Raw genomic sequence first — 25,927 nt, 5'->3', positions numbered from 1 at the left:
GTCCCATTAACAGCCTATTTCAGCTTCATCGGTTCTACCGGAGAAGAACTCTGGATTACATTTTCTTTAGTATGTGGAATCCCACCTGTCCCATTAACGAAATGCATGTAGAGAAAACTAAACCTTAAAGCCTTCGAATACATTGTGGAGATCAAAGAGAATGGTTTGGTGTATTGCACGAAGTGCTTGTGTATGAGTCAACGTGGGGCATGAAGCAACTAGGCATTGGGTCCGGTGGTGCGCCTGTCACGACGACCATCTAGTTTTCTTTAACAAGAGTGCTTGGCGCACCAACTTCACCAACCATCGTCACCCCCTCTCACCATCCATTCCCTTTGATTTTCTTCTTTCTTTTCCCACGTTCTTGATAGCATTCTCAAAAAAGAATTTGGCCATACATATATAGCATGCCGTTGTTGATAGCCGTCCATCTTTTGATAGCGATTATCAAATACTGCATAGTACTCTCGGAAGCAAACCATGCACAAGAGGTTATTGTATGACACCTCATCACCTTTCTTGAGAGAGAGAAAAGGTGAAGTGCGCTTAGATATTCTGAGTTAGATATTTGTTATTGATAAAATAAGATCACAGCTTTTTCTTTTTCAATTGCTTGAGATCTTGCTTGAAAGGAGACGATTCATTTGACTTCTCCAAAATGTGGCTATAAAGATATAGTCGATTTGAGTCATGAACTACATGGGAGGCATATGGAGGTTTAATATGATAATGGCAGTGATCTAGTGATATGATAACAATTAGAAGCTTCTATATCACGAGCTGTTGAATGTAAAAGCTTCAAGTCAATCAAGACCAAAGCTTTACAAGATTTTGATAAGATTAAAGCTTTAAAGTGGTTAGTGGTTTCTTATACAACTTGTCTAATTATATGGAAAAAATATGGTAAGATGTCATTTGATGAGTCGCAAGGTATTTCTTTTTACATTTGACAAAATTTGGTATATCTTTGCTTCTACAAGAGAGTGAGCAATATTTTTCTTGATGATCAATCATTATTAGTGGGATCTCGTTGCACCAATAAAATATGAGATGGTTGGTGTGGCACCACGTGTTCTACATCATCAGTGACGATAATTTAATTCATCAAGACAACTACATAGCTAAGCGAAGGTGACTCCCCAACCCCAACTCCCCCTTTTTTTTCAAACACGTAAGCGTTCTCAATGCGTGGAACCTTACATTAAATGGAGAAATTAATGGCCTGGTAGCGAATATTTTTCCTGTCGCTGCCACCAAATAAAAGGGCCAGTCAAGTTGCGTAGTGTGAAGTTGCCAACTTGTTTAGTGGCCAACCACCCAAGAAAAGGCCGGTGAAAATTACTTTTTATCTCCATTGAAATTGTAGAAAACATTATTAGGTTAGATCAAATCCACCGCAAACTTAGCTCTATATATATATATATAAATTATATTTATTTTAGATCTCTAATGAATCTGATTCACTTAATAATTTCTTCTACCTGACTCGATACGCATAAAAAAACTTTTGATATCAACTTAATAGCTGCCAGGGCGCGTTATTCCCTCTTCTCTTTTCAAACCAATGTGGAGTTGAAAAGAGAAGACTTGGCAACTTAATAGTCAGTCGACTTAGCAACTTGTTTATAGGCCAGCCACCTAATCCTTTCTTCATTAAAATTGTAGAAAAAGTTATTAGATGGATCCGATCTACCGCAAACTTAGCTCCAGGATATATTGCCATTACATATAATAAAACAATTATATTCATCTTAGATCTTTAAATTATAATGAACCTAGTCCACTTAATAATTACTTCTACCCTAGTGGCATACCATGACTCAATGCGGATAAAAAGGTCTTTGAAATCAACTTACTAGCCGCCGGGCACGTTATTCCATCTTCTCTTTTCAAACCAATGTGGAGTTGAAAATATCAAAAGGTACGGGTCTAAGCGGAAGTCAAGCGTGGAATCTCACAACCAGAGCCATCGCTCCTTGTTTTTGCTCGAGAAAGGGGCAGATACCAAAAGCGTTTAGAATGTTGAGCATTTCTCAGGCAAACTTGATGTCCAACAAGTAAATTAAGGAGAAGAGAAAAAAGAATTGATAGAAAATTACTGAAAAGATTAACTTTTGAGCTGCCTTTGATATCTCAAAGAGTATTTTGTTTTGCAAGTCCTTATGTTAAGTTCACTTTGGATATTTTGGTAAAGCCCTTGACTTGGAACCGCCTAATCTTTTCTTGAAGTATGGCCAATATCCTTCATCTTTTTCTCAAAAAAAGATTAATTTGTTAACAGTACAAATATCTATCTTATAACAAGTGTTTTTTCTCGTTAAACTCTTATTTACATACAAAACTTCGCTTCTAAATAATTTCAATTTTTTAAAAACACATATTTGTACATGTGATCTCTCCCCATCAAGAGAAGGGCACAAGAGTCCATTTGACACCCCCAATCCTTTCTTTAGGGAGAGTGACGCGTCGAGCTAATTAAGTAGAACAATCACCTTTAATCAATATATCAGAAAGAGCCCTATTCTATGGAATATATGAATAGGTCTCTTTCTGTTTAATTTCTGTGTGGCACACGGGGATCTACCTGTCTCATTCTAATATACAATGAATAATAATATATCACTCTCATACACAGATAATATCAACTCTTACAAGCGATTGTAAGGGTGTGTCATCTTGATCCAGAGTTTCTATGGAAAAGGTATTAAAGCTTCACTTGAACCGACAAAAATTATAATGAGAAGGCCACCGACATACAAGGTCTTGTACCCATAGATAATTTATTATGCATCCCTTTCCAACATTTTTCGATGCAGCACTCATAAGAAAAAATGGTTCTTATGCAGCATTATGTATAAATGAATGTCTAAAATTTGAACTCATCCAAGCCTTTGTAGATTATTGCTTAAGTATATAGTGAGCTTCTATAATCATGTAAAATTTAATTGTTGTAATTTTAAATATATAGAAACTTATTTTGTAATTTTTAAAAAATATTGGGGGTGAGAGAGTGAGGGAGAGAGAGACCTTCCATAGTTTCTTGAATAAGTCCAAGAGTCAATGTAAAAAAAGTAATACAAGGTATGCAAAATAGGACATATATACTTTTTCTATCTGTACCTATAGCATCATCATCGTTATTGTTTAGTAAGAAATATGATTAAAATGCCACCATCTCTGTTGATTTGAGTTTAGATCTCTCCTAGTTCATGGGAGTGGTGCCAACTAGATGGTTGATATATCCCAGCATATTTATTAATTATATATGATAGCAGGACAAACCAAAAATACTATCCAATCTTAAAAGATGAAGCAAAAATAACAAATTATTGTCCTGTCAGCATTCTTGAATAGCAGCAATAAAATTAATATAAAAGCATTTCACATCATCTTTTTAAAAAGGAAAGATGTTCTGGCCAAGTATGCAAGTATCTTATGTTAAAAGAAAGTAAAACTAGGAGTGCCATGTGATTGGAGAAAGGGAGGTATCCAGAGCGCTCTATGATTTGATATCTTTTGATTTTTTTAACTGTATCCGGTTTAGCAAAAAAAATATATACATATAAAAGTAGAACCACGTAGAACTTCGTTAAGGAGAAAAAAAAAAGCTAGCAGAATGTCTACGACTGCCAATTATCGCTGCAAGTGAATTTATTCAAAAAAAACACACTAAATGGTCCACATGAAATTTACAACTTAAACTCTTGATTAGTATTTTTATAAATAAAACTTTCAAAAGCTCAAACATGTGTCACACCATGGCTTTTTATCAAGCAATCCCTAACTTCGAAGAAAGCATTAGCATTATATTCCAAGGCACATGCACGGGCTTCGGTGGGACACCGGTGTCGGCAATAATTTCATTAAACTACACCATGCCAAGTTGCCGACTCCTCCGCCATGTTTTCCCGTACCAAACCCCATCGCTGGAAGCCATTGTAGCCGTTACATCTCGTACCGAACCTGGAATTTTAAACTCGAAAACAACACGGACAGCTGTGCCCCAAAAGAAGACGACAAAACACGGGCAGCCCCTTACCCTTGTTGCCGTTGATTTAGATTAAGCACCCAGAAAAGTGACCCCCTTCTGTGACTCGGTATGGTATTGTAAACCCACTTACCCAGAAAAGGCCCCAGTTTTATTATATATATACACCGGCCGTAGGCGTTGGGGAAGAGAAAAGGAGAGCTTTCCACCGTTTACCTATCGACCGAACTCTCCCTCCCACCGCTATGGGCTTTACCATCACCAAGTCTTCGGAATCGCCGGTCCGGCCGGCCGAGCCGACGCCGTCCGGGACGCTGCCGCTCTCGTGGCTGGACCGGTACCCGACGCACCGGGGCCTGGTGGAGTCGCTCCACGTGTTCAAGCACGGCCGCGAACCGGCCAGGTCGATAAGGGAAGCCATGGCCAAGGCGCTGGTCCTCTACTACCCCCTGGCCGGCCGGATCGTCGAACCGGAGGGGGTAGAGGCGCGGATCGAGTGCACCGGCGAAGGGGTCTGGTTCGTGGACGCGTCGGCCGACTGCAGCCTGGAGGACGTCAATTACCTTGAGCGCCCCTTGCTCATACCCCAAGAAGACCTGGTGCCCTACACCAAACTGGAAATCGAGCCAGCCGATACCATCATGATGGTTCAGGTATATTACATAAATTAACTCTGGATTTTTCCTTCTTCCTTCTTCCTTCTTCCTTCTTTTTTCAGTTCTTGATCGACCGTGTTATTCTAAATTTATTTCAACAATGTAGACTAGAGAAGGATTTGTGGATTTTAGATTAAGCTTGGATTGCAAAATTAAATACAGAATTCTTTGCTTAGAAGATAGAGCCTTAATTTATCCCCGATTTTGATGCTGAGTTATCCCGTCCGTGTCATCCCGAGTCACCGACGGACGAGGATGGAGACTGCGACCGTGATTCCAGCATTGGGAAAATGTCACCATCCCGTTTCCCAACAGAAACGCAAAAGAGAAATGTTATTTTTTCGGGACTTTACCGTCACCTAACTCCCGTCGTACGGCGACAAAAACAACTGCCAACCCTTGAAGAAAATTAAATCCAAGGGCAGAGATAGGAGAACGAACCGCGTCCCATGCATTCCTACTCCCATCGCATGACCATAAATGACATTAGATGCCCATGTTCATTGTTCCCACCGTAACAAAGTAGAGTCCATCATTGGATACAAACATGGCACTTCCTTCCGTGGACCACCGCCTGCAAGTCATTATCGCAGTGCCCGGCTTGGGCCGGGTCCAGTTTATGGTCTTGAATGTTTTTTTTTTTTTTTTGTTGATACAACCATAAGTGCTCCCATGAGAGTCATAAAGAAAAAGACGGAGGGGGGAAGAGGTGAACCCAAAACTCTCCCATAGAAGTTCTGGTGAATGGTGTACCATGAAGAAAGCGGCTGAGTTTGTTGCACTATTCGCCTCTCGAACATATAAATGACCTATAATACCACGAGCCTCTCACAAGCTCACACGTGTCATGCAGCGGGTGCCAAACACACCATCTGTGCGTGTCAACACTCTGCTAAATACAATCGATCACCATTGCAGCATCTTCTTCGAGGTAGAGCATAAGTAATATCTGCCCGAGCTGCTCTCTATTCTGCCCCACTAACTCATCGTATATGTGCCGTCCTCCGATCGCCACGGTAGGAAAGGGTCATCTTTGGACCTTTGGTACGAAAGAACAATCGATCTTTTTACCATTAGATTGCAACCCACACAAATCTCAAAGCACTCCAATTTTTTTCATCATCTGTACGGATCTCAAAGTAGCTACTGCAACGATCCAATGGTGGGTTCGTTCGAAGGAAGATGAATCTTTCTTTCGCGCAAAGATACAGCCCCTATCTATCTTATATTCGGGTAATGCATACGTATATGTATATAGGCCACATGATTGTCATCGCTTGACCGGTGAATTCGTGGACTCAGGTCACGGAATTCAGATGCGGCGGATTCGTGGTGGGTCTCAGGTTCAACCACGCGTCGGCCGACGGACTGGGAGCGGCGCAGTTCATCAACGCGGTCGGAGAGATTGCCCGAGGGCTTCCAGAGCCCGCCGTGAAGCCAGTCTGGAACCGAGAGGCCTTCCCCAACCCAAAGATCAAGCCTGGGCCTCTTCCAGACCTCCCCAAACTGGCTTTAGAGTACTCTGCAGTCGACTTCCCCTTGGATTACATCAACCAGCTGAAGAACAGCTTCATGGAGCACACCGGCCGAAGATGCTCCACCTTCGACGTGCTGACCGCCAAGGCCTGGCAGTGCCGGACCAAAGCTCTTAAACTGTCGCCCGAAGTCGACGTCCGGCTCTGTTTCTTCGCAAGCGTTCGCCATATTTTGAAGCTTGACAGGGGTTACTACGGCAACTGCATCTTTCCCGTGAAAATGATGGTGCCCAGTGGGAAGGTCGTCCGGTCATCGCTTGTGGAGGTGGTGGATTTGATCAGAGATGCCAAGGACAGGATGGCGGCCGAGGTCTCAGCGTGGGCAAAGGGAGATGTCGACGGGGATCCGTTTAGCATGACATTTAACTATGAAACGATATATGTCTCGGATTGGACCAAGCTGGGGATTCTCCGAGGTGGATTACGGATGGGGTACGCCGATGTACGCTGGTCCCCTGACGAACAATGACTTCATCGCCTCGTTGATCCTTTTGAAGTCGCCGGCGCCATTGGAGGGCGCTCGTATGATGACAAGATGCGTTTCCAAGGAACACATAGAGGCCTTCAATGACCTTATCATGAACTTGGATTGAAGTGTATTGAGACCGAGTAGATGTTTCTACTTTGAAGAATAAGCTGTGTGGAGGCATAATTGCCATATGATATATGTGGCCTTATCATTTAGCTTTTTTTTTATTCTTCTTCTTCTAAACTGATAACCGAAGTCTGTTTATTTGCTTATAAAGCAACGAGAGATATGTACACTAGTTCTATTTTTTTATTAGAAAAAAGAGAAGAAGTTGTTCCTAATTCTGTTTAATGATCAGAATAAGTATATATACTGCCCTCAAGTGTAACTTTTAGGGCATGAATAGAGCAAGTGAATTGCTCTAGGTTCATCATTTGATCACGGAATGCTGCTAAGTGTTTCTCATTAAATGAGCGCCTTGTCTGCAAGAAGTTGGCTAAGTGAGAATGCAAGTGGCAATGTTGTCACACTTATTGCTGACTTCATTAAAGCCCAACCAGGTCCATCCAACACCAACAACGATTTGCAGAACGATCTCAGCTGGTATCGAGTTCTTGTTCGCCGATTTGAAGAACTCGGCCGTAGCCTTTTCTTCACATCCATGATCATCTTCATCACCTCTTCAGTTGAAGCCTCGTGATGCTTGTTGATATAAATCGAACCTTTTTTAAAAAGATGATTCTAAAATTTGATTGACTCGGATCGCTGATCTGCTCAAAACAAAAACTGTAAGTATGTATATTTTTTTAATTTAAAAACTTATTTATTTAAATTTTCTGATTCCAAAAATGTACTTAAAATTTTTAGTTTAAGTACCTTTTTTTAAGAGAAAAAAGAGAACGACAACAATAAGTAAATATACGAGCTATAAGGCTCGTCACTTACAAAATGCAATTCAAAGCAGGTGAACTTTTCTGTAATTTCTTCTGGATGCAATCTCCAAACCAGTCAGCAAAGAAAAATTTGATCCTGTTAATGATATCAGCAACCTCAGAGCTACCGCCCTTAAAATTTTGTTATCGCTTTTCAATCTATAGTGTCCTAAGGATGACGGGCCCCCGGACATCCCAACCTCTTCTCCGAGTTGCTCGTGTCCAGAGAGCTACATGGAAACTTTTCTTGGAGTAAGGCCGAAGGAAAAGCCGATGGTTGGCTGGCAAGACACCATTCACGGGTAGCGTCTGAAATGCAAAAGTAAACAAAGATGCCGACATTTTATATAATGTTGCACTTAATTGGACTCATCACTTTGTCGAGCAAGCAGGTGTAGCTTCATCATAAAGATCAGTTCGGACTCTTCTAAGAGCTTTTTTTTTTTTGGTAAATCAGAAAAAATTACTCGATTGTACTATAAAAGATCAGCAGTAGAATTTAATAAGATAGTTTCTTAATAGTTGGCTGCATAAGGTGACATACAATCATCTGCACTATCAACTTTTCTGTAGTTATGAAATAACGGAGAATGCTCAAAAAAAGTTGGCAACTACGGCGTGTCGAAGCCTCAATGAAGTCGCGTACGTACCTTGGTCGATGCCTTGCTTGAGATGTTCTTAATTGTAGCTAGGTCTGCTTACTCTTAGGGCTCGTTTGGTTCGCAGGAAAAGGAGGGGGGAAAGTGTGGTCAATGGGAAAGTAATGAAATGCCTCTTATTTGGTTGGAGTTTTCAAAGGAGAGAGATGAGAAAGTTGTATTCCCATGAGAATATAATTCCCATATTTCATGGGAAAGTCTTTCCCATGAGAAACATGGGAAAGTTACTTTCCCATGAGGTGGGAATCACTCTTTTTTTATTTTTTTCCAAAAAGACCCTTCAGCATTAAAGAAGCATTAAAGAGGCATTAAAGACCTAATTTTTATTAAGGGTATAATAGGAATTATACATAACTTTCCTAGGAAAGTGGATGATCAACCAAACATAAGCACTTTGGAAATTTGTCACTTTCCCATGGTTAACCAAACATGCCAGAAGTACTTTCCTAGGTATCCTCTTTCTAGGAATCTGATTCTTAGGAATCATATTCTAAGAGAAAAAATACTTTCCGCGAACCAAACGAGCCCAATAGTAAAGTAGAGGTTTTGTCTTGGTAGTTATGAAGACGAAAAAGTGGTAGGTGGCATGGGATAATGGTAAAGGGGATCCAAAGCGTGTGGAGCCGTGTTAACTAATAGTAAAGGCCGGATGTAGCCTTGAAGAAGTTAATTATTCGATTTTGGAGCGACCTGAGGATTTCTCGAGAAGAACTCCTGTCATATCTTAAATTGGAGGATCCAGTGCCAGTTGATACCATCATGATTGTACAGGCATGTCCCTATGTATCTTTTGGGCCTATTTTCTCTTATTAAAGAGAGGGTTGTTTCAATTCTAGCCTCTTTAACAAAAGTTCCAAGTTTTCATTCTCTATCTTCTTTTTTTCTTACATGAATATGATAAAACTTACCGATATATGCTGTTATCATTGATATGTCGTGCCTGACGCATCCATTCAGGACCGGTTTGGTTCATGCGAAAAATTTTTTTTACTAGAATATTTTTTAAAAAATAATTTTTACATGTTTAGTTGGCCATAAAAAAAATAACATATTATAGAGTCATTTATATTTGGTGAACCATGTACTTTTTTGAAAAAGTTGTGTAAAATACTTGTTACGCTCTTAATAAAGAAAAAGATCTTATTCATTCTATGCATAATTAAAAAAAAAATCCCAATTGTCATCGGGCTTTTCCATGTCTTACATGATTTTTTTTTTTTATGAATTGTGAGAATCTTATCTTTTTTATTTGAAAAACTCTGGTTGAATATGTGGTCTTTCTTTATTTTCTCATTAATCATAGTTTCCCCTTGGATTGGGAGCAGCATAATTCATTAACGCAGTGGTCCAGAGCCCACAATCAAACAAGTCTGGGCCGACCCAAAGCTGAAACCAGGGACCCCTTCCAAACCTAACCAAATTGGCCCCACGATACTTTGCACTGAATTTTTCCTTTCCCTTTAGGCTACGTCAAGAACCAGTCCATGGATCACAACGACAAGATGCCCAACGTCATAATTGCACGGATTTGGCAATCGCGAGCTAAAGCTCTCAGTTTGCCGCCTGAAGTAAAAGCTTTATTTCTTTGCAAGTGCTCTCCATCTACTGAACTTTGATAAAGACCATGGAAACTGTATCTTTTCATGTTTTTCAAAGGATTTTCTTAGCATGCGCGTACTCTTACAAATATAGTTTATTATATATTTATTATTTAAAACTCATTATTTGCATATATATATATATATATCCTTAAATAATTTATTTTTTACTTAATACCCCTCTTGTTACAAAGATAACATGAAAAGATAAGATGATTATATATATAGTAATTTTTGGAAAGTAAATATGTAGTAAGTTATATCGTAAGGCATATCTGCAAAGAGTACCTGTGACAATTTTTTTTTTTTTTATACACAGGTTTAGTCTAATGCTACTTTGCAATTTTTGTTGGCTGGTTCTCTAAGGTTGCATTTAGTTCATGCATAAAATAGGAATAAGTATGCTAGTCAAATGATATTTTTAAAGGTGACATAAGCAAGGAACAATTATGTCAGTCATATTTGTTTACCACCGGCATAACTATTTGAATAGGAACAGTCACAAGCTACTCATTGATATGAAAGCAACTTTTACACTACTTTTTACCTATTATGTATTAAAAAATCACCATTCAAAAGAAATTCCATAAACATATATTTTATTATTCAAAATTAAGTCAAATAAAAATTAGTATAGCTTATGACATCACAATTCTGATGCACATTAACTTTTATTGCTCTTTTATTATTATTATTATTATTCCTGAACCAAACTCATCCTAAGGTATAATTTTTCTCATAGTCCTTAGTTCAGAGATTGACAACTTGCAACCGAGCATGGCCTCCCGAAGTAGAGCAGGCTTAGTTTTATGGGCCTGCGGCCAACTAACCAGCCTTGGGCTTCTAATTGCTGGTTCTTTGGGCCAATTCTTTGCTCCTACGTACTAAGAGAGACTTACCACAGAAAAAGTCACGTTGCACACGCGAGTAAAGCTACGTTGTCTTTAAAGATCACTGTACAAAATTTTTTTGCATCAAAATTTTTTATTACCTTTTATTATAGCATAAATAAAAATATTCATGAATTAACTATTATTTAAAGAGTTTGTAAAATAATTATATATGAACATCGTGATGCACAAAAGTTAATTTTTAATTGTTTTTAACAATAAAACTTGGAAAATATCATAAAGAGTACATAAATAAATTTTATTTTTGATTTTTGTGAAAAAGAAAAGAATTACAATGAAATAAAGCATAAAACATCTTCGACAAACAAAACTAGCAAAGCTTTTTTTTTTTTGATTTGTACAACCCTATCAACTTCTAGTCACATGATTTGTTTCTATTCATGCTCCTAAATACCTCGTCTTTGGTCCCAGTAAGAGATATTCCATTAACGCCACATGTAGACATCCAGATAAGATCCTAATTATTTATTGGCGAGTAGGGTCCTCCCTACTTAACGACGTGGTCCATTTGTAGGTAGCTTGCACCTACCACTAGAAATGAGAATTTACGTGGACATAAAAATACATACTCGGTAGCATTTCTCCTTAAAAAGAATACCTGCTTGCTCTTGCATTGATCCCACTGTTGCTGGAAATTGGACCCGGAAGTGACCGCGGACCGAGAAGGAGGAGCTCCGGCTGGTGGTGCAGCGGCGGATGGCTGTCTTCAGGAGACCTGTAAGAAGTTGGTGGCCGGGGGTTCCAGAGCTGGCCCTTCGATGCTTAAGTCAGAGGAGATTTTTTATGGAGAAAAGTAATGGAGAGGATTGATAGGAGGATGTATTGGCTGGGGCTAGAGAAGAGATTTCTTACCTAGAGCTCTTCCCCCTTTTTATAGGGAGTGTAGCGGTTACCTGTGATCGGGCGTGATTGCGTAAATCAATAAGTTACCATAACGGCCCGAGATTTCGGACTAGCTGGTGATCCGTTGAGATCGGGTACATTCAAATGTTGACAGCCGTTGAGGCGGAGATCGCGGGATTTGATTCCGGATATGGAGGGCTTGATTTTCGATGTGGCGGGGAGGTCTGCTTCTTCCTTTGTCTCGGCCTTTTCTGGTCATAAGGTCAACCGGGCTCAACTCTGCCGAGACTATGCCTGCAAAAGGTCATGCCGAGATCGAAGTCGTGAGTTCTGTGGTTGTCGATGTCGAGACCGGACGCTCTGAGGTCAGGCGTTTTGAGAGCATGATCGTTGTTGTTGCGTTCACCATCAAGTGCCAGCGGTTTGACCACACGCCTTGGGTGATTCATTTTTCCCCCAACACCCACCACCACGTTTCTTCACTTTAATGCCCATTACTGGTAAGCTTAATAGGACCTAAATTAGGGTTTGCCAAACTGAGCCGAATTATTTAATTTAGATAGTACTAAGCCGATATTTCAATTCGGTTTCAACACCTGCCGGCCGAAATTTTTATTGGACCAGCCAGAACATATCGGAACCGGTTAGAACCGACTAGAATATATCTTTATCGAGATTAAAAAAAATAAATTATCAGAATGATCAGATTCAATGGATCAGTCCAATATTTATATAATTCAAGATCAAAATAGATGAGAATCTATGTCTCCAAATTGAAGTGTTTTACAGGATCTTATCTATTTAATAAATTTTTTTAAATAATTTTACAGCCGTAACGTTCATGCATTCTTGGATTTGGAGTAGTCGGTTAGATCTGGTCTGTCCAATAGTTTCTCGTAACAATTTCTAATTAGAATATATACCGTAAATATAAATGGCTGTAGCTTTAAGTGCGTATTTATTTTTTCTAAAAAAATATGCTGGGATCAGAAAATCACAACCGTCTGCAATATCATATACTTGTATCGGACGTGCCAGATTCTCCAGGCCACGTAATAATGCCCGCTGTTTGTCCCCGTGTATCTGAGCGTCAGCGTAGATAAATTAATTTCATAGCTTTTCATGTCACGGCCCTCTCCAGCTGTCGGGGGCATTTTCCTCCTTCACCTCCAAGGTGCGCAAAAAGCTCGTCTTCTTCGGATCCATCGTTTCTAATCGCAAATTGGAAGAGGTTCTTCCGGTTTCTTTTAATCTTCGCGATTGATCCCTTCTCCTTCCCCTTTTGGATCCCGAGAAATCCTAGTCCCCCCTTTCACTCCGAGACGCTGAGCCGGATCTAGGGTTTCTCTCTTCTTGAAATCGCGATTTGCATCGGTTCCGGGCGTGATTGGCGTCAGATCTGGAGGTTTGGGGGGAGTTACGACGATTTGGAAGAAATTATTGGTAGAAGATTGACGCTGGAACCCTAGTAGTTCAAGAGATTTGCGGTGCTTCTTGACCGAATTTGTTTTCCGTTGGTGCTGGATTTCGGAGATACTGGGGTTTCTTTTTGGAGATGCGTCCGAGATCAGGACAGGCGTCTTATCGGGATCGGACGCAGGAGTTTCTCACCGTCGTCGAAAGATTGAAGAAGTCTTTCTCGTCCGCGCCTGATGCGCCGAGCAGTAGCGCTGGATCGAAATGGGAGGGGCAGAAAACCGCGGTCTCCATTCAATCGGAATTCAACAAGAGGGCTTCAAAAATTGGCCTTGGGATCCATCAGACTTCGCAAAAGCTTTCGAAACTTGCAAAGTGTAAGTAAATAATTCACCGATGGTCTTGCTTCTTGCGTGAATAGTCTTTTATCGTTGCCCGAGGACTATACTTTCGTGTTTCTCTACCCTTTTCCAATGATCGCCATAAGTTAGAAAAGAACAGGGCTAGAATTACTAGAGATTTGCACTATCTCGGTTTCTTCTTGTCCAAAGGCTTCCACCATGCGGGTATTAGAAACTAGCCTAAACTTTCTGACATCCTTGTAAGGGCCCTAACTGAATGGTGCTCTAGGAAGAAAGAATGTTAGATCGTCAAATAAAAAGATGATGCTCAATTTTGTCAAAATTAGTTATTGCATGGTGTGTTATGGTGTGCTTAACAGTAGTACTACGTGAACAACCTACAACTTGGTTCTCGTGAAGGTCCCATGAGTGATGGAAAAATCATGAATTATTATCACATGGCACGGCCTGCAAGGTTTTAATTAGTGGGAGTTGCGTTGCCTCTGCGAGTTTCTATGTTACTGTTTGTGAAGAATTGAGTATACTCTGTCTGGTTTGACTTTTGATAGAGGGAAAAAAATGGTATGCTTGGGTATTGTCGTGGCGCTACTCCTAGTTTTTTTTCTTCCCATTGCATGAAATGCAAGTCCCGTATATCAAGAGCGAAGCAATATAAAGGTAAAGCTGCGAGAAGCTATTCGGAGTTAGAGAGTGAAATGGCTTTAATACCATGCTCCGGTCCTGCTTCTCATGGCTTCATGCTCTTATCTTTGATTTTTGTTCCACATTATTCGGAATTCTCACGTATAAGATGGTGAAACTTTTTTGTTTTAAAATCTTATGGGGTTTGGTTCAGTGCTTCGAAAATTGTGATTTTTCTTAAATTCGGTGTGATGTTTAAAGAATCTCAAACTTACAGAATCACCAGTGAGATTTTTCTTGTCTATTACCTAAAAAATAACGTTTTACCATGTTCTTTGGTGGGCATTAATCTTTCTGTAGCCCACGTTCATAATTTTATAAGGCCAAGATAGAGTTACATCTTAAGCACCAAGAAAGAATTGCAGATACTTTATATCTAGTTTTGCCTTTCATGATTTTACTTTTCTGGTAATTGGTGGTCTTGGGACAAGAATAGTGTGTAAGGAATAGATAACTGAGCCAGTAAAGAGTTCAAAGATGAGAAGGTCATGTCTAAACCTGATCGGTTCCTGAACCTTTTTACTAATGTCTGTCATATTCATTAGTAGAAACGTCAGTTATTAAATTTTAGAAATTTTTGGAACAAGATCTCTGAGTGATCATTTTAGAGGAAATTTTGCACTTAATCAACCTTTAGATATAAATGTTAAGATTATTGGGACAGATCTAACTGATATGTTATAACTTCAAATCAGAGCTATTATCTTCTCCAGTCAATTTACTTTATCATTAGTCATGACTTGATGACCTCCTATTTGTTGTTGATGCACAACGTAACAGGCATAACAACGTATGAGATGAACTTATAATTGTCCTACAATAATGTGGACGATTCTCCTTTGATAATGGCAGAGCGAAAGCCAATTGGTCTCATATACAAGAGGATTTATTGTATCAGGACTTGTATGATGGTCATTAGATCTTCCTGCTGGTGGGCATGTATATGTTTGTTTGTGATTTTTAGGGGTTTAAGTCTGGGGAAGCGTTTGCCTTTACGATTGTTTATTTCTACCAGTTAATGCTGTCATTAGCTAATGGCAGAGTAAAAGCTAGTTGCTTTTGTGCGCGAGAAGATTTATCGGATTGAGAATCATATGATGGCCATTATATTTTCCTGCTGGCGAGCATGTATATGCTTGTGATTTTTAGGGGTTTACAGGCTAGGGAAGCTTTTGCCTTACCTGTTGTTTTGTTCTACAAGTCAATGCACAACATCAAAGTCCATCAGCATCATGTATATCATTATAACTAACCACCCTCTACACAATCTTTCTGTTTTGAAATATGTCCTGGGACTAAGTCCTTCAGATATTGGTTGTCCTGCCGTATGTCTTTCCAATTGGAGATGGTCAACTGCTGCTAAAATCTTCTTATTTTTGCAGTGGCAAAGCGAACATCAGTTTTTGATGACCCCACCATAGACATACAAGAACTGACAGCAGTTATCAAACAGGATATTAGTGCTTTAAATTCTGCGGTTATAGACCTGCAACTTCTCTGCAATTCACAGAATGAAAGCGGTAATATTTCCAGTGACACTACCAATCATTCATCCACGGTGGTTGATAATTTGAAGAACCGCTTGATGAGTGCAACAAAGGAATTCAAAGAAGTACTGACCATGCGAACAGAGGTAAATTAAAAAAATTTACCTCCATCTTTGGCTTAACCTTCTTTATTGCTTTTGGTTCGTTTTTTCTAAATGTTTGTATTCTCTCGGAGCATGGAATCTGACTCTCGCATTTATTGTATATATAGAATTTGAAGGTTCATGAGAATAGAAGGCAGTTGTTTTCTTCATCAGCTTCAAAGGATTCAACCAATCCTTTCATCCGACAACGCCCTCTGGTGTCCAGGGGAGCACCTGATTCATCTGCACCCCCAGCACCATGGGCAAATAGCTCAACATCTTCTCCATTATTTCCCAGGTAATAGTGTGAAAGTTGAGGGTCATAATGGTGGTAACTGTTACTCGTGTTGTAATTTGTCAAATCATTTAAGAGATGGGAAATTTTTATTCTTTTTACATAGAAAGAGAAGTTACATTTCTCTCTATGCGTGCTTCTTGCAAGCTGAGGGGTCATAATATGTCGCTTCTAATCATCTAGAATCTTTCTGAGAAGTCTTGTGAAATGCTATTTGTAAGTGTTGTTGTCCTGGGAAAATGATTTCTTTCTTCTTTTATTTGTTCTCGCCTTTGTCTAGCTATTCTCAAACTTTTGTAAGCTTATATTTCGATCCAGAAAGCTGCCACTTATAGAGGGAATAGAATTTGGGGCCTTTCAATAAAAAAGTTAGATCTAGCTGTGTCAGGGCATTTTTATTTGTTGAAGTGTTTATTACTTTTGACAATTCCCCACTTCAGTCTACAGAATCTTCTCTCTGATGTCTGCCGCTAATTGATATGCTCCTGTTGTTTTCCTGGATTGCTAGAAAGAAGATGAATGGGGACCCGTCCTCATCAACTCAGCCATTGTTGCAGCAGCAGCAGCAGCAGCAAATGGTTCCAGTACAGGATAGTTACATGCAGAGCAGAGCAGAGGCTCTTCAAAATGTTGAATCAACAATTCATGAGCTGAGCAACATATTTACACAACTAGCTACCATGGTGTCACAGCAGGGAGAGCTTGCCATCAGGTTCTGTTCTTTCTATTTTTCATTTTGAGCTACCTTTTTTTTTTCTTTTTTCGTGATTGAGACCTTAATTCGATTCGGTTTGGATCGTCTTGCCCTAGCATTTATGACATATAATTCTCAAATGTTTTGGTCGTTTTTTATATAGGTGCATTCCAGCTTTCTTGTACTTGACAACATTCTTATACTTGACTCTTCCCTTTTAGGAAGTCATGATTGAATGTAGAAAGATGGAATTTTTTTTGTGCTCTTTAGGGTGCTCTGTGCCAAAAACTGTAGGAAGATCTGCATCGTGTGCCTGTAATTAAACTAATGCTAGGTTATGTGCATGTTATATACACTACCATTTGCTTGTGTTCATTGGATTGTTTTGTTTGCAACTCAGTTCCCTGGATTGCTTTGCTGCTTTGTTAGTTGTTCCCCTTTTTTTATATCTTGCTTTCTCATCACATATTTACACACACACACACACACAACCCACCAAATCTCGTGCTTGCACACATGGGCAACCCAAGCAAAGAAGGGCTCCTAGATTTATTTTGCAAAAAGATCTCAGCATAAAAGGAATCAACAAATTAGAAAGTCTCCTGGAAAGTGTCTGATGCAATTCAGTTTGACAACAAATGTGTTGGTTTTTCTTAACCCTCTTTTTTGGTTTTGTGATAGACAATGATGGCTTTGGATACATAGAACTGACCCTAATTGTTATGATTCTATATGATTCCAGTGTGGCACTTCTTACTAACTGATGTTAAAACTATGACAGGATTGATGAGAACATGGATGACACGTTGGCTAATGTAGAAGGAGCACAAGGGGCACTGCTAAAGTACCTTAACAGCATATCGTCCAATAGGTGGTTGATGATCAAGATATTCTTTGTGCTGATGGTTTTTCTTATGATTTTCCTATTTTTTGTTGCATAATTCTTATCGAGACATTAAGAGCACCATCTTTTTGTCCGATAATTGGCTATGCATAGTATATAATTTTTTCCCCCTGCTCACAAGTTATTGCCGCATCTTTTCCGCCAAGTGATTAGCAGCTTTGCCGAATTTACCATGGCTTTCGTTGAGCTTGTCCTGTTTCTCCTGATGAGGTAGTTGATGCAAGGCCCTGCTCCCTGAGCAGAAAGTGCATAGGTTCTTCAAGACTTCGAGGCATGGCGTCATGATAACCAGCCCCTATCGAGGATGACTATGTTCATCTCTGCGTCGTTTGGGATACATGTGCTTCACTGTCCTACTGGGTTTGAATAGTTGCATGGTTAGAATGCTACGATCTTTCTTGTATTCTAGGCAACTATATATGCTTTTTTGATAAGAAAGCCTGAAATTTATTATTCTTAATATATCTGCCTTGGTATCATATATCTTGTCATTCTTGATCCGAGTTTATTTTGAGTACCATGACGGCTTTGCAGTGCGAGTAAAAGTCGAAGAACATAATTATATTTTTGATAGCGTGGTTCTTCACAAATAGTTTTTGGTGTTTGCTTGTTTGCGCATGCATGCATAGGGTAGAGGATGTTTAGATATTTCGAGTTTGAGGAAGAAAGAAGGGATCAAGTTCGCCCTATGCTTTTCCTTGCAAGTTTGCTTAGTAGGAGGCAGTTTGTGCGATGGATGTTACCGGGTAGCACCCATGCAATTCTTGGAATGTTTGAGCTAGTTTTGCTTCGTTGAAAGATATTCACTATTTGCCAATGTGATGCTATGATTTTGAGGTTTTAGGTAAGATTTCCTTTCCTCCAAAAATTTTGTTTAAATAGCACACATGTTAAGGTTAAAGTAACTGGCCTGGTGCCGTATATCTGGTTTAAGCTTTTAGGATGCTAGATGCAGACAAGTGCGATAGCGCTGTAAATCCAAAACGAACCACCCCACCTTGGGAAATCATACCCTTGGTCACGTTTGATGTAGCAATTTACCTTGATGTGATTATAGGTCTCAAGCATTGTCATTTTTCTTTTGTTTTTTCTCTTTTTTCTGTATGCAACATTGCTCTGTGATTAGCAACCTTCTCAATATTCCCCACCACCGGCTTCATGAAGTTCTTCCCAAAAGAAAAATTAATAATGGTGGTAGATGAAATCATGAAACGAATGAAATTTCTAAAACTCATGTAATCAGCTCGTGGTAATCCTAGCAGATTCTAAGGTACCAAATTTGATTGCAGCTTGATTCAAAACTACTTGGGAGGACGCGCAGCACTCACAAATGAAGATGTCTTCTTTAATCATTGAATATAATTAATGATTCTCATAAAAGAAGAAATAAAATTTTGGTTCTTTAAAGGTTTTTGACCTTTTTCATCGACATATTATACCTTACATTCCTTTTTCTCTCTCTCTACAAATTTCCATAGGGACTCCTTTTTGACCAGAGTCCATTATTTTCCCTTCCACTGAAATGAGCTCTACCTTCCATGGAGGTTAATATGAGGTGATTCCTTGCGTAGCAAGAACGTAAGGTTATTTGATGTTATTATTAGTGGGCCTATTATGAACGTGATGTATACTTAGATCAAGGTGTGGTAAGAGTAGATTGGAGGGGTTTCGATCGATTTCCAGAAGACCAAAGTTGAAAAAGTTGCAAGCGAAACATGAAAAGGCAATATATGGAACTATTCTCATGTAACTTACTAGTAAGTGTACAACAATCAAAGCAAATGCAATTTGGCATAAGTTTTTTAACTCTAAAAGACTTACATCCAGCTAGAGATTTAGGCATGTAGAAAGAGAGATATGTCCAACATGTATTCTGTTCAAAAATTATATAATAAATTAACTATCAGACATCTTATCATCCAGAGTCGAATTTCAAATAGCGATAAATATGAGGTAAACATCGGCATATATTCCCAGTTCAGTTCATCTTCCTAAGCTCATGACGGCCTAATGGTTAAAAATTTTTTTTGTTCTTTTCCTTTTTCATTACCAAACCAAACATTTTGATTTTTGTCACCACGGCAGCAATTATTTGCTAAGAAAAATTGTGGTGTTTTCTACTCAAAATATGAAGATAAGACCGCACATGCAACTGATATCATGGGATCCAAGGAGTGAGAAGCTGGAGACTAATTTCACCGGTCAAAGAGGCAAGGGAAGACTTGGCCAAAGTTTTTTTTTTTTTTTGGTTACAATGGACGATTCATATAGTTTCAATACGGATATATCTAAAAAAGTTAAAAAACGGCAAGTTTCGGAACGTTTCCCTCCCTCCAACCCACAAAGCTTCTTGAAGTGATCGGCCTTATACGAGACCACTTAATCCATGACTCCGTTAGCTTTTCTATAAACATGCTTGGCCTGAAAGACTATGTTGCCACTAATTATGGCCGGGATGTCTTGGAGCAAAGGGTAGCAAGCACCCAGCCAAAGATTTTGGAAGCGAGGTGGAACAACTAATGTCATGACTCGTGCCTATTAGGTGCACCACCGCCGCCCTAGAAGGTGGTGAGATGAGGCCAAATTGTGCTCGTGTTTCCACTTTATTAAAAGACGAATAATGCCTGACTTTTATCCCTCTTCTCTGTGGCCCCTGGTGTGGATTATTTATCCCGAGTTTGGTAGAGAATGGATATCGATCTATTGTCGCTTATATTAATTGCATGGCTTATCCGGACAGCAAAGAATCGACGGGCTTTGCAATATTCATATTCTTCTCCAACTAAAGTGGTAAGGCAGTCTCATAGTCTATTTGCTGACATATTAAAGTGCCAATTACATGATGCCTCAATACTCGGTCAAGGCACTGGGGTCCCAGCTATGGGATTTTTATCTCTTGGCTGCCTGCCCTTGAAGTATTAAAGGTCAATTTTAATAATGCTGTTAGAGGAAATCAGGCACCTGTAGGATATATTATTCCAGGCACTGAAGATCAGCTTCTATGGGCTGGTGGCAAGCGGCTTCCGATATCTTCAGTACCATTTGCAGAGCTCGTGGAAGCTTGGAAGGGACTTTACTTGGCTGTCTTCATATGTGCAGCAGAGGTGGACTCTTTTATGGTTATCTCATGGATTAACGGGTCTATTGAAGAACATCAACTAATGGAAGGCTACAGGATGGACTTTCAAGACGACACATATCTACCGAGAGGCCAAACAAATGGCTAATTAGCTGGTAGCATGAGCTCTAGAAGGAGACTTCACCATTTGCAAGGGAGATCAGCTTCATCCTTACGGTGGATCGCCATAACCTCCTATTTTGTATTCAAAAAAAAAAAAAAAAAAAATTGCTGCTAAATCCTGAACTGAGGTCGGAACGCTGCTCGGCTTGCGGTGAGGTCGGTGAGAACTGCATTGAATGAGGTTGGATGAGACCGAGATGAGAAAGAACTGGTCGCCTTCGAGGCCAACTTGTAAGAAATCTACTTGCCGAAAAGTTTTAGGCAGGAGACTCTTCGATATCCAAGTCAGAATAATAGAGTAACAGTGTGGAAGGGAGAACATTTATTGAGAGGAATTTCCAAATGAGTTTACCTGAGGATCTCCGGGCCATCCTTTTATATAGGGCAGTATACTGATCGGTTACCTGATTTGGCGCGACGTACCTTAATTTTATGGTAATGGTTGGCTGTACATTAACAACATGGTAACCGTCCTGCGTGAGCAGCTCGCGGCAGTAATTACGCCGATCATGATTGACTGCAGTGTCGCCTTAACTGCTGGTCTTTATTAGTGCGAGTAGACTGACACCTCGATTTTCATCGAAGTTGTTCACCTCAATTAACACCGAGGGCAAAAAAGTCAATCTAATATGAGATCAAGATGTCCAATATTTTTTCTATCACTTGTCTTTGACTTCTAAGGCTGAATTGAATCTTAATTCGGGTGACAGAAGTCGGCCATTTTGAACGAGGACAAGACATCTAAAAGGGAGTTCTAACATGTCGATCGATCTTCTCGAAGCATCATCATATCGAGGTTGTCCCACGACGTCATTATTTTAATTTTTTTTTGAGGTGCTATTAATGTGATGATCAAGGTGAATCACTCACGTCGTATCCCGAGTTGATACATAGATGAATCAGCTTGGGTAGTCAAACCGTTATTTTAATAATGGCCGTTCATACCCCTATGTAAGGTAACCCTCTACTTTATTTCGGACTTCTTGCTTCTTTTGCGAACTCCCCAGCGGGCACTTCTCTGGTAAATTTTTTCCCTCCGGCTTTGGTGTCCTCCTCGGTTTCTTCTTATCACTGGTGGGTTTCTGCTTTTGGTTACTCAGATTTTTTCTTTCTTGCCTTTTTTTTTTCTTCTCTATTTTGTACACCATGAGCGACACTGAGATCAAAGTCTCAATGAAGAGTTGGTCATCTGACCATTCTCCTCGAGCTCGACAATCCTCACCTCCAAGTGAAGCTGAGTCCGAAGTTTACTCTCGCCTAGAATATGAAGTGTTGGTCCTCACCCAAGAGGAGATAGACTTGCTCCATGCTCAGCACTTTGTCCCTCTCAAGCTCACTTTTGAGCTCGACGGTCATGAGGACCGAGTGACAAATCCTCCATCTCGACTTGGTCTGGATGCTAAAACTCTCATCGCTGGGCTTATACTACCTCTTCACCCTTTCATCAGTTAATTGATAAGGGTTTATAGCCTCATCGGGACCCAGCTTGCTCCAAACTCCTAGCAAGCAATTGTAGGTTTTCTTTCTTTACGTCTTTTTTTATAATAGTCAAGACTAAGGTTCTCTTTTCAGGGGATGCTTTACTCCGAAGAGAAATTCTCAAAAAAGCGATTGGTAGTATTTCTCTCCTCAGAAAGGTCGCCAGTTGTTCCGAGGCACTCTCTTCTATTCATGAATAGAAAGAGAGATTCTTTTTTGTATCCTCCGAGCAGCCATGGCAGTTTTAAACCCTGTGGAAGACACCTCGGAGATCTCTAAACCAAACCCCGAGATTGTCTGGTGATGATCAAGGATCCTTGGACACTCTTCTTAAATTCAAGATTCCTCCCTTACAAGAATTGTTGTCCGAGGAATTACTGATTAACGTTGGTTTGAGCCCAGCCAATTTTCAAGATAAACTTCTTTAGAATTTTTATTTTTTCTCCTCGTCATTATGTTCTTATCTAACCTTGTTTTCGACATTGTAGTTGTTGCAGTTATGAAGACCGATCTGGATCTGATGCTTATCCGAAAGGCCATGTGCAAGAGAACAACTATGACATCTGGGGGTGAAACCCCTCAGAGGAAGAAGTCGAAGGGAGAATCTACCTCAGCTCCTACTAAAGCAATAGTTGAGGCCTCTATTCTTGAGGTCTCTGCTCTCGAGGTGCCAGCAACTCGAACAGAGGTTGTGGAGCTCGACCCGGAGGTCAAGATTGTGTCACCTATTAGGTTGGCTCCTCTCATCCTCGCCGGCCATTTGTTGCTGTTGTTTCTTCTTGTCCATCATCATCCGAGGTTAATACCTCAGCACGGGCTGGTTCGAGCTTGTTAGCTCCAGCAGAAGACAACCCTTCAGCTCTGACTCCTGCACTAGATTCCTTGGCTCGCTCTTCTAGGGTCTACATTTCGAGGTGGTTTGTTAATGACTCTAATTCGGCCTTGACAACTCCCCGGAGGGCCAAGGATGTGGTCTGAGCTATATAGCTATGCACCGATAAGAGTATCATGCACTCCTTCCGAGTCATTGACCTAATTGACGGAGCCTTCACCTCGATTATTCAAGTAAGCTTTCGTTTTGTAATTTTCACCTTGTCCTTTTACTTTGGTTACTGACTATTTTTCTTTTCAGCATGCCATGAGATCAACTATTTGCACGAGGCGATTGTATCGCTTAGGTGGCATGCTTCGAAGTTTGAGATAAAATGGAAAGATGCCGAGCAAAAAGTGGCCGGCCGATCTTGGTCAAGCGGAGGGGCGAGCTCGGCTAGCTTAGGAGAGAGCAAGGAAGTTGCTGGACAAGGTTGAATTGGCAAAAGCTCAAGCTCAGCTGCATGGACTCGCCCAATGATTTTAGACAGTCATTTGTCTAAGTCTAGGGAGGTTCTCTTAGCATCTGAACAAAAAGTAGTAGAGTTGTCTACGATAATTGTTTAGGCCGAGCAAGAGGCTGCTGAGGCCAAGGAGATGGCTAGTAGGGACGAGGAAAGGGTTGCTAAGGCGGTCGAGGATTTTCTCTTTGGAATAATTCAAAGCAGAGTCCTTTGAGAACGCCACCCACACCTTTGCAAAAGGCTTCAAAGACTGCCGAGCTCAAGTCCTTCGACTTTATCCAGAGATGGACTTCAACAGCGTTCACATTGACCTCAATGATGAAGAGGAGAACGAGGATGAGGATGACGATGACGAGAAGTGAAGTATTTGTTTCTTCCCTTTCCTTTTGTTTTTACTCGAATTTACCGAGCTCGGTGTATTTTGCTTTTACTCAAGTATTCCGAGGTCTTTGTACAAACTTCTAAAAGTAATGAAAATGGAAATTTCTCCAAGTCCTTGACTTTGGTTTAGACTAAGTTGTACTTGCAGAACTTACTTTTTTGTTTGAGTTCGATTTATGGTACCAAAGTTCCTTTCTTTTGATGCCTCTTCTTAGGCTTAATTCCAATCAGAGGATCGATGGGGATCCCTAGCCAATCTTGGGTTCGTCGTATGATTTATCTAGGGTGATCCCTAGCCAATCTTAACCTCAGAGGTCTTAGGTCGGGGCCTAAGTGTATCTGGGGTATCCCTTGTTTTATCGGAGTTGGACATGCTAGTCATAATTGTCCGATCTAAAAGATAAAAATATAACAAGAAGATATTTATTAGGAATGAGCTTGGAATACAATGAACCTTATTGGTAATATATACGCAGGTTCTCAGAGTTCCAAGTATGAGAGATCGGAGTACTGTCGAGATGCTACAGCTTATACGTCTTTGGTTGTATTGCTTCGGCCACTCGGTATGGGCCTTCCTAATTTGGGCTCAACTTTTTTAGTTCTTTTGATTGTGACGTTTTGGTCTTTCTTAAGACGAGGTCGCCAGGTGGGAAGAGCTTACCCTTGACCCTTAAATTGTAATACTGAGCTGCCTTCTGTTGATATGTTGCCATACGAATTTGAGCCCATTTTCTAGTTTTTTCTAGAAGATCAAGGTTAGCTCGGAGCTGATCTGAATTTGTGTGGTCGTTGAAGTTCTCTATTCGAAGTGACGGAAGTCTGATCTCTAGCAGAATCACTTCCTCTGTTCCAAAAACAAAGTTGAAAGGCGTTTCCCCGATAGGAGTTCGATATGTTGTTCGATACACACATAAGACATTTTAGAGCTATTCGACCCATAGTCCTTTTGCTCAGTCCAATTTTACTTTTAGTTGTTGTAGAATTATTCGATTGGTCACTTCGGATTCTCCATTAGTTTATGGGTGCGCTACTAAAGTGAACTGGTGATTGATTCCAAGCTCATCACAAAATTCTTTGAACCGGGCATTGTCGAATTGATTCCCATTATCTGCGATGATTACTCGAGGAAGTCCAAACCTGCAAATTATAGCCTTCTAGACAAAGTCTTGAGTTTTTACGTCGGTAATCCAAGCTATTGGTTCGGCTTCCGCCTATTGGTGAAGTAATCCACAGCCACGATGGGGAACTTGTGCTATCCAGTTGCCACTAAAAAAAGGTCTTAGGATGTCAATTTTCCATTATTCAAACTCCCAAGGGGCGTTGATCAATGTTAATAGTACCACTGGGCGTCATTGGATATTTATGCGGCGTTGACAGCGGTCGTATTTCTTGACAAAGTCGGCCGCATCTTGCTATAAAGTTGTCTAGTAGTATCCTTATTGCAGAATCTTGTAGGCCAAAGATCTGCCCCCAAGTGATTGCCATAGATTCCTTCATGAACTTTTTGAAGTGCATAATCTGCCTCGATTGGACGGAGGCACTTGAGGAACGGTAGTGAAAATGATCTCCGATATAGTTTGTCATCAAGAATAACATAATGTAAGGCTTAATGCTTTATCCGTCGGGATCCCGCCCAATCTGCAGGCAATTTTTCGTTCTTTAAAAAGTCGATGAGAGGTTCCATTCAGCTCGGTTCGATAGTGGTGTTAATCATGAACCCGGGCTATTCAATGCTTGGCATCTCCAGAACTTCGAGATATGTGGCTTTAGTCAGGTCGGCAGTCTTTGAGGTGGTTGATTTTTACAATAGATCGGCATAACCTCCTACTTTGTATTCCAAAAAAAGAAATATTATTGCCGCTAAATCCTAAATCGAGGTCGGAGTGCCGAGTGTTGCTCGCCTTGCTCCGAGGTCAGTG

The 25,927-nt window shown here is 40.2% G+C and overlaps 2 protein-coding genes across 2 annotated transcripts; both read left to right on the top strand.

Annotated features, from left to right (window-relative positions):
• The first annotated feature begins 4,160 nt into the window (after positions 1-4,160).
• On the top strand, positions 4,161-6,999 carry LOC103720854 (acyl transferase 9-like). The gene is given in 3 exon segments (XM_008810798.4): positions 4,161-4,641; positions 5,947-6,582; positions 6,584-6,999. Coding segments are annotated over 3 exon segments (1,233 nt in total). The 5' UTR covers positions 4,161-4,233; the 3' UTR covers positions 6,773-6,999.
• A 5,697-nt stretch (positions 7,000-12,696) lies between these two features.
• On the top strand, positions 12,697-18,052 carry LOC103720855 (syntaxin-32-like). Its single transcript, XM_008810799.3, has 5 exons — positions 12,697-13,384; positions 15,433-15,683; positions 15,809-15,978; positions 16,484-16,687; positions 17,451-18,052. Exons 1-5 carry the CDS (start codon positions 13,147-13,149, stop codon positions 17,608-17,610), a joined length of 1,023 nt encoding a protein of 340 aa, XP_008809021.2. The 5' UTR covers positions 12,697-13,146; the 3' UTR covers positions 17,611-18,052.
• The last annotated feature ends 7,875 nt before the right edge of the window (positions 18,053-25,927 follow it).

This window comes from Phoenix dactylifera, chromosome 8 (genome assembly GCF_009389715.1).
Source record: "Phoenix dactylifera cultivar Barhee BC4 chromosome 8, palm_55x_up_171113_PBpolish2nd_filt_p, whole genome shotgun sequence".
NCBI classification, from domain to species: Eukaryota; Viridiplantae; Streptophyta; class Magnoliopsida; order Arecales; family Arecaceae; genus Phoenix; species Phoenix dactylifera.
This window is presented reverse-complemented; position numbering and strand designations above follow the sequence as displayed.